At 34.8% G+C, this 16,043-nt stretch overlaps 1 protein-coding gene across 21 annotated transcripts in view; it reads right to left on the minus strand.

Annotated features, from left to right (window-relative positions):
- KYNU (kynureninase) overlaps positions 1-16,043 on the minus strand; it is a 132,041-nt gene that overhangs the window by 93,280 nt on the left and 22,718 nt on the right. For all 21 annotated transcript variants that reach the window (XR_014829214.1, XR_014829215.1, XR_014829211.1 and 18 more), the window contains one exon: positions 6,010-6,130. Coding sequence is in view for 6 of the 21 variants with exons in the window: in XM_021075834.2 (XP_020931493.2) it covers positions 6,010-6,130 (121 nt within the window). In the remaining 15 variants the exon portion in view is untranslated. The remainder of the gene's footprint in view (positions 1-6,009; positions 6,131-16,043) is intronic.

The raw sequence follows: 16,043 nt of genomic DNA on the forward strand, positions 1-16,043 counted from the left end.
TTCATCAACATGTAGTGTAAAACATGACTTTTAAACTAATATTTCAATTACCATATAAACCGAGATGTAGGAAAAAGACTGAGAAAAAACAGACTAAGGAGGGAGGGGAATTGTTAGTTCATGTTATTCATATTATTGTTAGATAGCCTGCAGCTTGCCTCTTTCTTGACTTCCAATATAAATGCTGAAGATAAAAATCATTATCATTAAATAATAGTTAAAGGCAGATACTTGGATCCTTTTTTATTTTAATCACATACAGCTCCATGGCCTTACTGATAGCACGATACATCTTAGTACATTTAGGTAATAAAATTCTATGTTCTGCCTCTGAGCATTTATATCTCAGAATATTATGCCACCTACTTCTCACTCTGGTAGACACCATGATAATAATCTTTAAGGATATGTTTCTTCCTGCAGTGCTCTTGGCATCTCCCTCCCTTTAAAATATCATACACAGAGTCTCCATCTTCATTTTTTCAGTCTACTAGCCTGGGGTAGTAAATTGTGTTTAGAAAGTGTTACCCAAATAAACTCAAAGTAAAGGGGCCTGTCATTAGAAAGAGTTGATGTGGATCACAGTGCAATTATAAACATACATATTTGAGTTTAGAAAAAGATTATGTTCCAGTTCCTGTTGTGGCTCAGCAGTAATGAACCTGACTAGTATCCATGAGGATGTGAGTTTGATCCCTGGCCTCGCTCAGTGGGTTAAAGGATCTGGCATTGCCGTGAGCTGCTGTGTAGGTCACAGACATGGCTCGGATCTGGCACTGCTGTGGCTGTGGCATAGGCTGGTAACTACGGCTCTAATTCAACCCCTAGCCTGGGAATTTCCATATGCCTCCAATGTGGCCCTAAAAAGACAAAAAAGAAAAAGAGATTAGGTTCTCATTCAAAACTGCTTAAAATAGTTGCTCTGTAGTTGCACTCTTCTTTTACAAATGCTGTAAAAGAAAAGAGAATAAAGAGTTAACTCACTACCATGGCATCAATGATTGCCATGAGTGGGCTGTCCTCTGAGATGTCTGCAGAGCAGTATTTACTCATGAAATTAGATTTCAGGATATAAAATCCAATTAGAAAGTTAATAGAAATGTGGATCCTCTTTGAAATAGGACTCTGCTTTAACCATCCTACAAAATGAAAAGTGGCCCTGCTTTTAAAATCTCCCCTAAATAAGTGAATAAATAAGACTTCACAGTCTTCCTTAAAGACATCACAACTTTCTTTTTTTTCTGTGACCCAATTGATGATTAGCCAACAGAGATGTCAGAAAAATTTCTATAACATGTCATACCATGTTCTTTCTTATTCACACTGAAGGGTAGTAGAATAAGCCATAGTAAAATTGGCCTCTTTGGCATAAGGGTTATTTTAAACTGAAGGCACTTGCAAAATAGAAAATGCATGGGGAGGATATCTCTGAACTCCCCTTATCTGCCTGAAGACAGATCCTCCAAAAAGAACTCAGTTGTCACAAATTCCCTCTTTAGAGTTTTATCAACCAAAGAAAATTGACTGGTCACCGGAGAGGATGCTGGAAGTCAGTACCACATCCAGACACACTTTGTCACAAACCATCACATCTCCCATCTATTCTTTTTTTTTTTTTTTTTTTGTCTTTTGTCTTTTTTTCTTTTTTTTTTGTCTTTTGTTGTTGTTGTTGTTGTTGCTACTTCTTGGGCCGCTCCCGCGGCATATGGAGGTTCCCAGGCTAGGGCTCCAATCGGAGCTGTAGCCACCTGCCTACGCCAGAGCCACAGCAACGCAGGATCCAAGCCGAGTCTGCAACCTACACCACAGCTCATGGCAATGCCGGATCGTTAACCCACTGAGCAAGGCCAGGGACCAAACCCGCAACCTCATGGTTCCTAGTTGGATTCGTTAACCACTGCGCCACGACGGGAACTCCCTCCCATCTATTCTTCTAAAGGCCCATTCATCTTTCCTAAAAATCATTTACTTTCCCCAAAGTGGCCCATATTGCCCCTCCTATCTCCTATCGAGATGACATATAAGCTCTCAAATCTCATTACTTTTTTGGATATTCACTTTTCGCCCCCTGTGATGCCTTCATGCTTATAATATTTAAAAAATAACAAATTTTAATGCATTTTATCCTATTAATCTGCCTATTATTAGTTTATTTCATAGACCCAGAAAATGGACCTAGTACAGTAGAGGGAAAGTCCTTCTTCTTCTACAATACCTTTTTTTTTTTTTTAAAGAAAGAAACACTTAAATTGAACTAGGTTGCGGGGCCTGCAGGAACACACATGGAGCCATGTGCTTCACAAGTGCCCTTTCTGTACACATATTGCTCTGTAAGCTAAGTCATTGTCTGCAAACTAGGCAGTTTGTTACTGATGTGTAATTCAGTGGGCTATTTTTCTCTTTAAATAAATATATCTAAAATGCCTAAGTTTTTAGAAGAATTCCTATTAAGACATAACCATCACAAGTTTTTGCTCCTATGAAAAGGAAAAAAAATATTTATGAGCAAATATGACAACCCAGAAGATCTAAGATATAGTGATATCTTAGGGACACACTATGCAACTTACAGTGTGCTCTTTAGGACTGACCAATCTTTTCCTTCTAGCTGAACTTCATCACTGTGAGTTTTAACCCATGTCATTCTCCTTTAAATAGTCTATCAGTAAATACTTAATTTAAAGTTTTCTCAAAAATTATGTAAGTTTATTACGTATCCATTCTAGCAGACCCACAGGGAACAAGCATATGATATTGACGCTTCTTATTGTTATGGTACATTCTTGCTGATAACTAATTATATCAGAGTGAGGTCACCCTAAAAATTGTATGCTACAGAATATTGACATTCTTCTAAATATTATCTTTTCACAAAATAACTATATTCTCCAAGGTAAAGTGTCACTAACTACTTTAGAAATCACATACAATTGAAAATGAATTTGTGGAGTTCCCGTTGTGGAGCAGTGTTTAACGAATCCAACTAGTGAACCAAATTCACTTGCCATCCATCTTTCTCTCAGGGAGCTTCTAGCCAAGCAAGATACTGCACATTATCATCAGGATGGAAATTCCAATAGAATCTTGTACACTTTCCTTTTGAAGCCCTAAAACTACCCCCTTTTGTTAAGTTGGTTTAAACCCTTGCTCTGACTGCTGTGAATCACTCCTTAACAGAATGCTTCACAGGCATGGGAACTAAACTTTTCTCCTGTTAACCTGTCTGTTGTCAATTCTTAGGTCTCCAACCACTACAATGCAAGTTGGTAGAGGAAAAGTTTTCCTCCCAGCACAACCCTAGCTGGAAAAGGTCAGAGTGGAATTTTAAGCTAAAGATTTAGGAGTAAAAAAAAAACAATGAACACACGCCTTGAGATCAAAGATCAGGGATTGGAGAGGAGGGACCAGGTTTGCGATCAAATACCTCAAACAGCACTGATATTGTCAGGTTTTCAGGGCCACCACAGTTTATAGCACAAAGACTAAAACAAACTAGCTACATAATTTTTTTCTCAGAAGAAGGCTTTAAAATTTAGTCTGCATTGCATATAGCATTAAAATGCATCTCTGGAGTTTCCATCATGGCTCAATGGAATCAAATCTGACTAGCATCCATGAGGACGCAGGTTTGATCCCTGGTCTCTCTCAGTGGGTTAAGGATCTGGCATTGCTGTGAGCTGTGGTGTAGGTCACAGATGTGGCTTGGATCCCATGTTGCTGAGGCTGTGGTGTAGGCCCGCAGCTACAGCTCTGACTCAACCCCCAGCATGGCAACCTCCTTTTTAGGATGGGTGTGGCCCTAAAGAAAAAAAAAAAAAAGACATCTCCTTTATGAATTGTCTGTCTGATGAAAAATAGGTAGAAGGGTTTAAGGTTATGTAATGTTCTGTTGTCACAAGGTAAAATATAAAATTGAAAGGTAACAACAATAGAGGGGTGTTTTGACAGAGAGGCACTTTACTGGAATATAACTGGAATACAAGTCTTGAAAATAATTAACCAGTCTTTTAATAAAGTGGGATGTTCATAAGAATATGAATAGGATATCAGAGCAGCATCCTTTCTAAAATGCCTAAAGGATAGAGATGCACAGTTTTGCTGAATGAGTATCCAAGAGGCAAGAACACTCTCCAGAATTCAAATTCAATCAAATTCTCTGCTTTCTTTTACATTAAGGACAAAAATGAATAATAACTGCTTTTATTAACTTTGATGTTCATTTTGTTGTTGTTGTTGCCTTTTATAGCTGTATCTGTGGCATATGGAAGTTCCCAGGCTAGAACTGCAACTCATATCTATGCCACCGCTATGGCAACACCAGATCTGAGCCATGCCTGCAACCTATGCCACCAGATTTTTAACCCACTGAGCGAGGCCAGATATCGAACATGCATCCTGATGGATACCAGTTGGGTTTGTAACTCCGATGCTCATTTTTTAAATATTAAAACCTGCTAGTGAAAAATGCTTCCAAATGTGGTGATATTTTTCAATTCATACATAAATGTTATGCAGATGGTTATAATAGATCTAATAATTATATAAATCTTTATTCTTGCAGTGAAGTGTGAACTTATATTCTTCACCAGTAAAATTAAGAACTTTACAATGTTATCTAATAACCTTTAGGTTTAGTGTACCTCTAATATCTATTTTTCAGAGTCTAGGAATCAAAAATATTTTAAAATATTTATATATTTTAATATTGTAAATCTTATAAATGATACAAAATTTTAAATAGTTTAAAATATTTCCGTGAATTCTCTTGAGGCACAGTGGGTTGAGGATCTGGTGTTGTCCCTGCAGTGGCTCGGGTTGCTGCTGCGGCATGAGTTCAATCCCTGGCCCAGGAATTTGCACATGCTACAGGCATGGCCAAAAACTATCTATATATCTATATACTTGTGTGGATATATAGATATATTTCTAGTTTCAGCTTTATCAGTAAATACTGGGGAAGAATAAGAAGTACATAAAATTAGGTTGTTTTCCTTAAAGGATTTATAATAGTATAGCTACAGATATAAAACTACTGAAAGCCAAAACCTCTAAACCGACTGTTGTAGATCAGTGATTATTAATGCAGTGGACATTCAGAGAAGGGTAATCAGTGGTTGAGAAAGTTAATATTAAAGAGGCCAGGCATTCAGGTAGTCAGAAAATGTGAAGGATTTAATAAGCAGAAGAGTAAAAGCAGAATAGAAAAGATGGAGGAAAAAATGAATCCCGATTTAAGATTCCTGCATGATTGTAGTGAACGTGCTTGCTAAGCCCAAATGGAGAATCTTCTCAATAATTATCTTCAGTTTGGGGATGGAAGTACCTTCTATTGTACTCATCCACCCAACAATTTTTATTTTTTTATTTATAAAAATTATCATGGTAGAGTTTGGCCAAGAACTAATCATGAAAACACTAAATTTAATCCTAAATATTAATTCCCTCGTCAGTAATTTAAAAAATAAAACAGTGGCATATGATATAAATGTGTCAATTCAGGGAAAGAACTTAAATTTTTAAATATTTTAAAAGATCTAATGATTCTGCCGCTAGCTTGCCATATGACCTTATTTATTGATCCTCAGTTATTTCATCAATAAAAGGACAGTATTGAATAACATGATCCTTTGAGTTCCTCTCTGACCTGAAATTCTAAATTCTATTATATATCTCTCCAAATAGTAAACAACCTAGATTTATTTTTTAAAAATTTTTTTTTGGCTTTTTATGTCCTCACCCGTGGCATATAGAAGCTCCCAGTCTAGGGGTCTAATCAGAGCTACAGCTGCTGGCCTATGCCACAGCCATAGCAACAGCAGGATCTAAGCCATGTCTGTGACCTACACCAAAGCTCACAGCAATGCCAGATACTTAACCCACTAAGCGAGGCCAGGGATCGAACCCACATCCTCATGGATACTAGTCAGATTCGTTTCTGCTGCATTTTGATGGAAACTCCTAAAATTCTTGAATGAGATGTTAAATGATAGCTTTTGAAATAATACTTACATTTTGGCCCACTTATCTAGTTCTTCTTCCAGATATGTTTTAACCATTTTTGGTTGAAGGCCAAGAGAATTTCCCAGGAAATAGATGGCATCTTCATCCTTATCCACTAAAGATAAATCAACTGGAATAGAAGAAAATGTAAAAAAATACTTATTCAATTAATTAACATTCTTCCATGCAACATTGTTAATCCACTACAAACAATTAATGTAGTTAGCTCCAAGAAGGATAATATCATACAGATATCCCAAAGATAACATCAAGTTCTCTGGAAAATGATCTTCTACATTATATTTTGAAATATAATTTAAACATATAGATGCTTTTTGGTTTAGATCGCTCATGTTTATTGTTCTCTAAGGGGAAGTCTAGATTAGCAACTATTCCCAGTCAGAATAAGCCAAAGGCAATAGGAAGGAGTTAAAACCAGAATTTTTATAGGAATTACATCAGCCTATCTAGTCACAGCAGAAGGTCACCAGAATTTAGTCAAGTACTAATCCCTGCATTAACTGGTGTAGTAGATAAGGCAAGTAAAAAAAAGATCTAAATGATTATTTACGAATGTGAAGTAGATATATTAAATTTATACATTTTATTCTCTATATATACACACATATATTATAAATACATATATAAGCAAAGATTATTCTCTAAATTTACTTCTTATTCAAATAGTACTTTAATGATTTGTTTTATAATTCTTTCCTGTTTGCAAAAAATGCAATTTTGTTAGTAAACCTGCAGGGAGCTGAAAAGATACAAGGAGCCGAGGAAGGGAGTTTGCCTGAATGGTACAATTCCGAGGGCTAGCTCCTGATCAGGATAAAGACCTGTCTGAACAGTGTAATTCCAAGAGCAGATTCCTGAACAAGGAAATGCCTGCCTGTACAGCGCAATTCCAAGGACAGGCCCTAGAAGACAATAAGGCTCACCTGCTGACCTAACAAAAACAAAATGAAGGGGCTGCTTAGCAGTGCAAGAATGGAAACTATTTCTTGGATAATTCAGTCTTTCCTGTTATTTGTTTGTATTTTTATTTTCCTATATTGATTTGTGACTCAACAAATTGGAACAATAATAGAACAATAAGAGTTTCACCCTGGTAGAATTCCCCCCATTCAAATCTAATTTAGTTAAAATAAAAAATTATATTCATTAGTTTGTTATAAGTAACAATAGGTCTTAGAGTTAGGTATTTTAGAGTACACAATAGGTCAAAAATAGTTTAAGTATACATTATTCATGGTAAAAAACATAATAATAATAAATCTTCTTTTTAATTTCCTGGGAAGCTTTTAAGTTTTAATAAATTGGTTGATTTAGAAATAAAAATAATTTCTTATTCTGTCCCCTTGCCATAATACTTTGAAGTTTTTACCCTAGGTTTTAATCTAAAAATGAACTTTGTTAATGTCAGATTCTTATGTCTAGACCTTTCTGGCTATTAATGATTAACTTAACATAATAATAGGTAGTAGCCACAAGATGCTTTGTACTGAATCTCCTTATTTTCACATGATGTTTTTTCCACATAATGTTTTGTATCCACTTACAACATGATGTTTTGTGCCTATTAATTTTGGTTTGTTAAAAAAATTTTTAGAACATAATGTATACCTATTGTACTGTAAAATCTGGAAACTGTGATGTAATCTACAACTAAACTGTATAAATAATCACCTATGCCAATAAAATTTGAGCAGTCCAGCACCCTGAGAGAAGGGACAAAGAGGCTGTCTCCGTGTGCATCTGCCAACACCGTCCATCCCTGACAGGGTGTGCACTCCCTTGCTGCTGGAGCTGGACTCTGGTATAAACCAATCCATAAGCTTAAAGTATTTTCTAGAAATGCACAAGTTTATAATTGTGTTATTCTAAAATTTTTCTTAATTCTATAGCAAAACATATTAGGCTTCTTGTTGAAATTTTATTGTAATCATTTGGTAGTATACTTGTCTTTATTTGGAATACTTAATTAAACCTTTACAGACTTTCTAAAGGCATACATACCATCTACCTCAAGCTGATCGCTTTTATACATACCGTGTATTTTTTCCATTGGCATCTCTTAAGCCTGACCCAATAAAAGAGGTATAAATATTGTTCAAACATTTAAATGGGGTTAATTAAGAGTTCTTTGTTGATATAAAGAACAAATATTTAAGGATTTTATTTAGAATTAAGAGGTTTCAGTTGGTGTATCATGGCTCAAATTTTACCTAAGCATTCAAATAAGTAGTTTAAATACTAAACATGTTCTGTATTTATCAACCCCATCAATGACCCAAGATCTCTGTTCCCATTGTCTTGTCCTATTCCTTCATCATTGATGCTTTTACAGACAAATAAGTATTGGATTACTTTTATTTAGAAGGTCATTTTTAAAGTGTGTTCAATTTTGGAGAAAAATAGAATTGTAAACTAAATCATCTCATTTCATGCCAGCTCAAAGTGAGGTTCCCTATCTCTTTTAACTATTTTCCTTTTATTTTGTTGAGTTTTGTTGTTGTTTTTTAAAGTCTCAAAGCACATCAGATCACACCATGGGAGCATTCAGTTGGCATTACGTAAAAAGTAGGATAGAACATTAATAAAGTGCTTTTGGTAATTACCCATAAGAATGAAGAAATAACTACCACTTTCCAGGTCAATCCTGACTAATTTTTACACCATGAAAGACAAGCAGGATTTTAAGCTATGGGTACCTAGGCTTCTTTTGTGCCAGAGGAATGATAAGAAAATTTGTTACTATAATTTGATGCTTTTGTTAGTCATAGATGTTAGGAAATGCTACTCCAAAATATGGCACTTTGACATATTAAATGTGTTAAAGCTAAAAAAAAAATTGAGAAATGGCATGTGTAGGAAGAACTTTCAGATCTTTGTCTAATAAAGTCATAAGGACCTCATATCATTAGATAGCTGGCAGTATACCCTGAGGGAAGGTGCGATTAGTATCCATATCACATCCAGCCCTCCCACCAAAAGCACTGGGCAAGCACAGTCTGCACAGAGACATTCCCACATAAGAACATTCCTTCAAGACCACAATAAGTAGCTATTTCACATTAATTCGTAGAGACAAAAAAACACTAGAAGGGATGAATAACCCCCCTAATGATACAAAAGAATGCATAACGTGATCAGGAAAAAGGAATAATGAAAATCACCCTGTTGTATCAGCAGGAAGGAAAATAAATTTTTTAAAATGAAAGCAATTTAAGAGATATCTTGGATAACATTAAACATTCCAATATTCATATTGTAAGGATTCTAGAAGAAGAGAGGTAAAGGTGGATCAAAAATGTATTTGAAAAAATTATACATGAAAATGTCTATGGGATGCAGAAAGAGCACTTCTAAGAAGGAAGTTCAGGCAATACAGGCCTTCCTCAAGAAATAAGAAAATTCTCAAATAAACTATCACGTAAGATATATGAAACGAACAAACAAAGCCAAAAGTCAGCAAAGGAAAGGAAGTAATAAAGGTCAGAAAAGAAAAGAATGAAATACAGATTACAAAATAATAGAAAAGATTAGTGAAATCAAGAGCTTGTTCTTTGAAAAGATGAACAAAATCAATCAACCTTTATTCAGGCTCACCAGGAAGAAAAGAGAGACAACCCAAATAATCAAAATAAGAAATTAAAGAGGAGATACAACAACCAATACCACAGAGATACAAAAAAAAAAAAAAAATCACAAGACTATGGACAGTTACATGCCAACAAATTTAACAGCTTAGAAGAAATGGACTAATTTCTACAAACATACAACCTCCCATGACTGAATCAAGAAGAAATAGATAACTTGAATAGACTGATCATTAGCAGTAAAATTTAGTACGTAATTAAAACAAAGCCAAAACAAAACAAGAACTCCCAGCAGTTAAAATCCAAAACTGGATGGCTTCACAGAGTAATCCTACCAAACACGAAGAATTAATACCTATCCTTCTCAAACTATCTCAAAAATTGAAGAGGATGGAACACTCCAGATTACTTTTATCAGGCCAAATTACCCACAATTAAGTACACTACAAGAAAAAAATACAGGCCAAAATTTTTGATGATTATAGATGCAAAAATGCTGAACACAGTATCAACAAACTGAATGCAGCAATGTATTGAAAAGATCACACACCATGATCAAGTTCCAAAGTCACAAACATGATTCAGCATTCACAAATCAATGTGATGCACCACATTAACAATAGAAAAAATAAATATCACATGATCATCTCAACAAATGCAACAAAATCCTTTGACACAACATCCATTCATGATAAAAAAAAAAGCCTTCCATCTAATTGGGTATAGAGGGAGCATATCTCAACATAATAAAGATCATTTATGACAAACCCACAGCCAACCTCATAACCAGTGGTGAAAGCTGAAAGCTTTTCCTCTAAATTCAGGAACAAGGAAAGGAGGTCCATTTTTACCACTTTTATTTAACATAGTTTTGGAAGTCTTAGGCACATCAGTTTGACACGAAAAATAAAAGGCAACCAAGTTGGAAGGAAAAAGATAAACTGTCACTATTTGAAGATGATATGATACTTTACGTAGAAAATCCTAAAGTGTCCTCCCGAAAACTATTAGAACTTATAAATGAATCCAGAAATGTAGCAGCACACAAAATGAATATACAGAAATCTGTTGCATTTCTGTATAGAGAAAGTGAAAAGAAAATTCTTCAGTTACAGAATTCTTAACATGTTCCTTCAGTGTCTGTAGTTGTTATTCATTTTTGCCAAGAAGCCCCTTGGTTAAGATGTCTGTTATTTGCTGGACCTCAGAGTCAATTATGACTTGTTGTTTCCCATCCTTAAGTTGTAAATTGTCATGTCAGTAGTTCTTGATTGTTGCATTGACCATTAACGATAATTATGTGCTGCTTCCTTATATAACTTGAGTCCAAGTCTAGTTTTCCAGAATAAATCCATGAGAATTTATGGGCTCTAGGTAAGAACTCAGTTCCTGGAGTTCCCGTCGTGGCGCAGTGGTTAACGAATCCGACTAGGAACCATGAGGTTGCGGGTTCGGTCCCTGCCCTTGCTCAGTGGGTTAACGATCCGGCGTTGCCGTGAGCTGTGGTGTAGGTTGCAGACGCGGCTCGGATCCCGCGTTGCTGTGGCTCTGGTGTAGGCCGGTGGCTACAGCTCCGATTCGACCCCTAGCCTGGGAACCTCCGTATGCCACGGGAGTGGCCCAAGAAATAGCAAAAAGACAAAAAAAAAAAAAAAAAAAAAAAAAAAAAGAACTCAGTTCCTATTCTTTCAGCATAGTTACCTGGCTGTTACACAGCTCCATGTCTTGTGGGTTCTATTGGCCACCTTGTTTAATTACTCCATGTTTGTGGCCTGGAGAGAGTTCCCTTTCTGAAAACATTCATTACATTTATTCTTTCTTCCAGAGTCAAGTCAGAATTACCATAAATCAGCCATTCTTGTTCTTTAGTTTTATAATTTTTTAGCATATTGAAAATTTAGCTTATAATTTTTTTAGCATACTAAAAATTTGGCATTCTGCTAAAATATGTATTTTAGAAATAATATATTCATATTACTTTTCTTTCAAGTAGGAGTTAATAATTGGGCATAAAGTTTAATTTCTCAATAGTCCCCTTGCATGTCTTCTTGTTGATCTCCAGGTTTCCCCCTTTTAGAAGTCATTTTGGACCGGGGCCCATCTTAATGAGCTCATTTTTTTTAAGTTTTATTGAAGTATAATTAATTTACAAGGTTGTGATAATTTCTGCTGTATAACAAAGTGACCCAGTCATACATATACATATATCCATTCTCTCTCAAGATTCTTTTCCCTCATAGATTATCATAGAATACTGGGTAGAGTTCTCTGTGCTATGCAGCAGGTCCCCATTGGTTAATCATTCCATGTACCTCAGTGTGCATATGCCAATCCCAGACACCTAGTCTGTCCCTCCCACCCACACCTTCACCTATCTCCTTTGGTAACTATAAGTTTTTCAAAGTTTGTTTCTCTTCTGCAAATAATTTCATATATATATATATTTAATTTAAGATTCCATATGCAGGTGATATATAATTTTTGTCTTTCATGTCTAACTTTCTTTAGTGTGAAAGTTTCTAGGTCCACCCATGTTCTTCAAATGGCGTTGTTTCATTATTTTTTATGGCTGAGTAATATCCCATTGTATATATCTACCACATCTGCTTTACCCACTCCTCTGTTGATAGAAATTTAGGTTGCTTCCATGTCTTGGATATTGTAAATAGTGCTGTGGTGAACATTGGGGTGCATGCATCTTTTTGAATTATGGTTTTCTCTGGATAGATGCCCGGGAGTGAGCTTGCTGGATCATATGTAGTTCTATTTTTAGTTTTTTGAGGAACATCTATACTGTTTTCGTAGTGGTTGCACCAATGTAAATTCCCACCAACAATGTAAGAGGGTTCCCTTTTCTCCACACCCTGTCCAGACATTTATTATTTGTAGACTTTTGGATGATGGCCATTCTTGCTGATGTAAAATGGTACCTTATAGTAGTTTTGATTTGTATTTCTGTGATAATTAGTGAGGTTGAGCACCTTTTCATGTGTTTTCTTGCCATCCATGTGTCTTCTTTGAGAAATGTTTATTTAGATCTTCTGCCCAGTTTTTGATTGAGTTGTTTGGTTTTTTTTGATATTAAACTGTAGGAGATGTTCGTATCTTTTGAAGATTAATCCCTTGTCAGTTGCTTAGTTTCCAAATATTTTCTCCCATCATGTGCGTTGTCTTTTTGTTTTGTTTATAGTTTTCTTTTCAAAATTAAACTTAAAGTGCAAAAACTTTAATTAGGTCCCATGTGTTTACTTTTGTTTTTATTGTCATTCCACCCTAGGAGGTGGAATTAGACGATATTGCTGCAATTTATGTCAGAGAGTGGTCAGCCTATGTGTTCCTCTAAGAGTCTTATAATTTAGGTCTCTAATCCATTTTGAGATTGTTTTCGTGTATGGTATTAGCAAATGTTTTCATTTCATTCTTTTGCATGTAGCTGTCCAGTTTTCCCAGCACCACTTATTGAAGAGACTCTCTTTTCTCCATTGTATATTCTTGCTTCCTTTCTCATAGATTAATTGACCATAGATGCCTGGGTTTATTTCTGGGCTTTCTGTTCCATTCCATTGATCTATATTTCTGTTTCTGTACCAGTACCATACCATTCGAATCAGTATAGCTTTGTAGCATAGTCTTAAGTCTGGAAACCTGATTCCCCTAGCTCCACTTTTCTTTCTCAGGAAGGTTTTGGCTATTCAGGGTCTTTTGTGTTTCCATACATATTTTAAAATGTTTTTATCTAGTTCTGTGGAAAATGCCATTAGTAATTTGTTAGGGATTGTGTTGAAACTGTAGATCACATTGGGTAGTATGGTTATTGTGACAGTATTGATTTTTACAATCCAGAAACATGGTATATATGTTTGTATCATCTTTGATTTCTTTCATCAGTGTCTAATAGTTTTCAGAGTACAGCTCTTTTGTCTCCTTAGGTAGGTTTATTCTCTTTAGATATTTTATTCTTTTTGATGTGATGGTAAATGGCATTGTTGCCCTAATTTCTCTCTTTGATTTTAATTGTTAATATATAGAAATGCAGTTGATTTCTGTGTATTAAATTTATATCCTGCAACTTTACCAAATTTATTGATGAGCTCTAACAGTTTTCTGGTAGTGTCTTTAGGATTTTCTATGTATAGTATCACGTCATCTGCAAACAGTGATGGTTTTACTTCTTCCTTTTCATTTGGATTTCTTTTATTTATCTTTCTTCTCTGATTTCCATGGATAGGACTTCCAAAATTATGTTGGCTAGAAGTGGCAAGAGCATACATCCTTGTCTTGTCCTGATCTTAGTGGGAATTTTTTCAGCTTTTTACCATTGAGATGTTAGCTGTGGGTTTGTCACATATGGACTTTATTAGATTGAGATGTGTTCCCTCTGTGCTTACTTTCTGAAGGGTTTTTATCAGAAGTGGTTGTTGGATTTTGTCAAAAGCTTCTTCTGTGTCTATTGAGAAGATCATATAGTTTTTATTCTTCAATTTGTTAATGTGGTGTATCACACTGATTGCTTTGTGGATATCGAAAAATCCTTGCATCCCTGAGGTAAATCCCACTTGATCATGGTGTACGATCCTTTTAATATATTGTTGAATTCAGTTTGCTAGTATATTGTTGAGGATTTTTGCGTCTATGTTCATCAGTGATATTGGCCTGTTTTATATATATATATTTCTTATTGTGGTATCTTTGTATGGCTTTAACATCAGGGTGTTAATGAGTTTGGGATTGTTACTTCTTTGCAATTTTTTGGAATAGTTTTAGAAGGATAGGTGTTAACTCCTCTAAATTTTTGATGGAATAAGCCTCTGAAGCCATCTGGTCCTGGACTTTTGTTTGTTAGAAGTTTCTTAATCACAGTTTCAATTTCAGTACCTGTGATTGGTCCATTCATCTTTTCTGTTTCTTTCTGGTTTAGTCTTGGAAGATTGTACCTTTCTAAGAATTTATCTATTTCTTTGAGATTGTCCATTTTATTAGCATTTAGTTGCTTATAGTAGTCTCTTATGATACTTTGTATTTTTGTGACATTTAATGAGCTGATTTTAACTTTATTACACCTGCATATGCCATCTCCAAATAAAGTCACATTCTTTGGTACTGGGGGTTAAGACTTCAACAGTACATTTTTAGATGACACAATTAACGTAACATCCTCCTTAAAGGTTTAAGTGCTGAAGAATTTCAGCTTTCTCCAGACCTAACCTCATTTGTTTGAAAGTCTCTTCTCTCACCAAAGGTTGTGATATGGGGTTTCTGAATCTGGAAATTCACCTGTTTGCTTCTTAGTAATTTCAGTGCATCATTAATGTGCATCACTCTAGACCTTATTGGCTTATTCTTTTAGTTTATCTATATATTCCAAATATAACCCAAGATCCAGTTGATTTTTGCTTCTTAAATATGAATTAAAATTTCACTGTTACTTCAGATTCAAACCTTTTCCCCATCTCCAGCTTTGGGCTGATCTAATTCAGAAAATTATACTTTGGAATAGAGAAATATGTCTGTTATTGTTTGTTCTTATTCCTCACTGCTCTGCTTTTAATTCCTTCAATGGAGTAAGGAAATAAAGATAAGAAAACCTTAATCTGGCTTTAGAGACTTTATATTAGTAGATTTTTCCATTATGGGGTACTTTTTTGTGGGTCCTTTAGATCCTTTCTCACTGGATACTTCCTATATCAGTTGCCTAAAGTAGCAAGTGCACACTTTAGCTGATGTCTTTTGATCCTATCCACTACCACTATACAGCACACCTCTTGTAGTATATTTCTAGACTCCTTCTGTTGAAGTTAAAATAACCCAATAAGCAGCCTTCTCAGGTCAGGTGCTTTGGAAGTGATTTAAATTCTGCTACATTTCACTGTGTTCATTTAACTAAAAGGAAATGTACCTATTTAATATATTAATTATTGGCATGCTAATGAAAATATAGATTTTAACTTGCAACTATTTTAAAGTCTTTGAGTAGAATTTTATGTCTTTGATATATAAATTGTCTACGATAATGCTTCCACAAAAAAAGCACTCAGTGTGTTTGTAGCATCTAATTAATATTATCAAGGTCAGCCAAACATGATCCTAATTACAAATAATATTGTTAAATGCCAGATATTCTGTTTTTGAAAGAAAGAGATAAACATTTATTCTAAAATCATAAATATGTAGTATAATACTTTTTAAAGTAGTTATGATAATTTATTCATGAAATGTTAATTTTTAAAAATTATATGTATAATATATCCTTATGATCTTTATATATTTCACTTGAATTTATGTGCTAGCCTGTCATATCAGGATCTTAAAAAAATACCATGCCAGAGCTTGACTAAGAGACTCAAACTTAATTGTTTTAGTGTGAGATGTAGATATAGATATTACATTAAAATATATCCAACTAATTCCTTATATAGTCATATTTCAGAAAGTCTGGAA

Source organism: Sus scrofa, chromosome 15 (genome assembly GCF_054392235.1).
Source record: "Sus scrofa isolate SSC_HxYL_T2T_F1_AM1 chromosome 15, Sscrofa_HxYL_maternal_Yorkshire_Landrace_v2.0, whole genome shotgun sequence".
Classification (NCBI taxonomy): Eukaryota; Metazoa; Chordata; class Mammalia; order Artiodactyla; family Suidae; genus Sus; species Sus scrofa.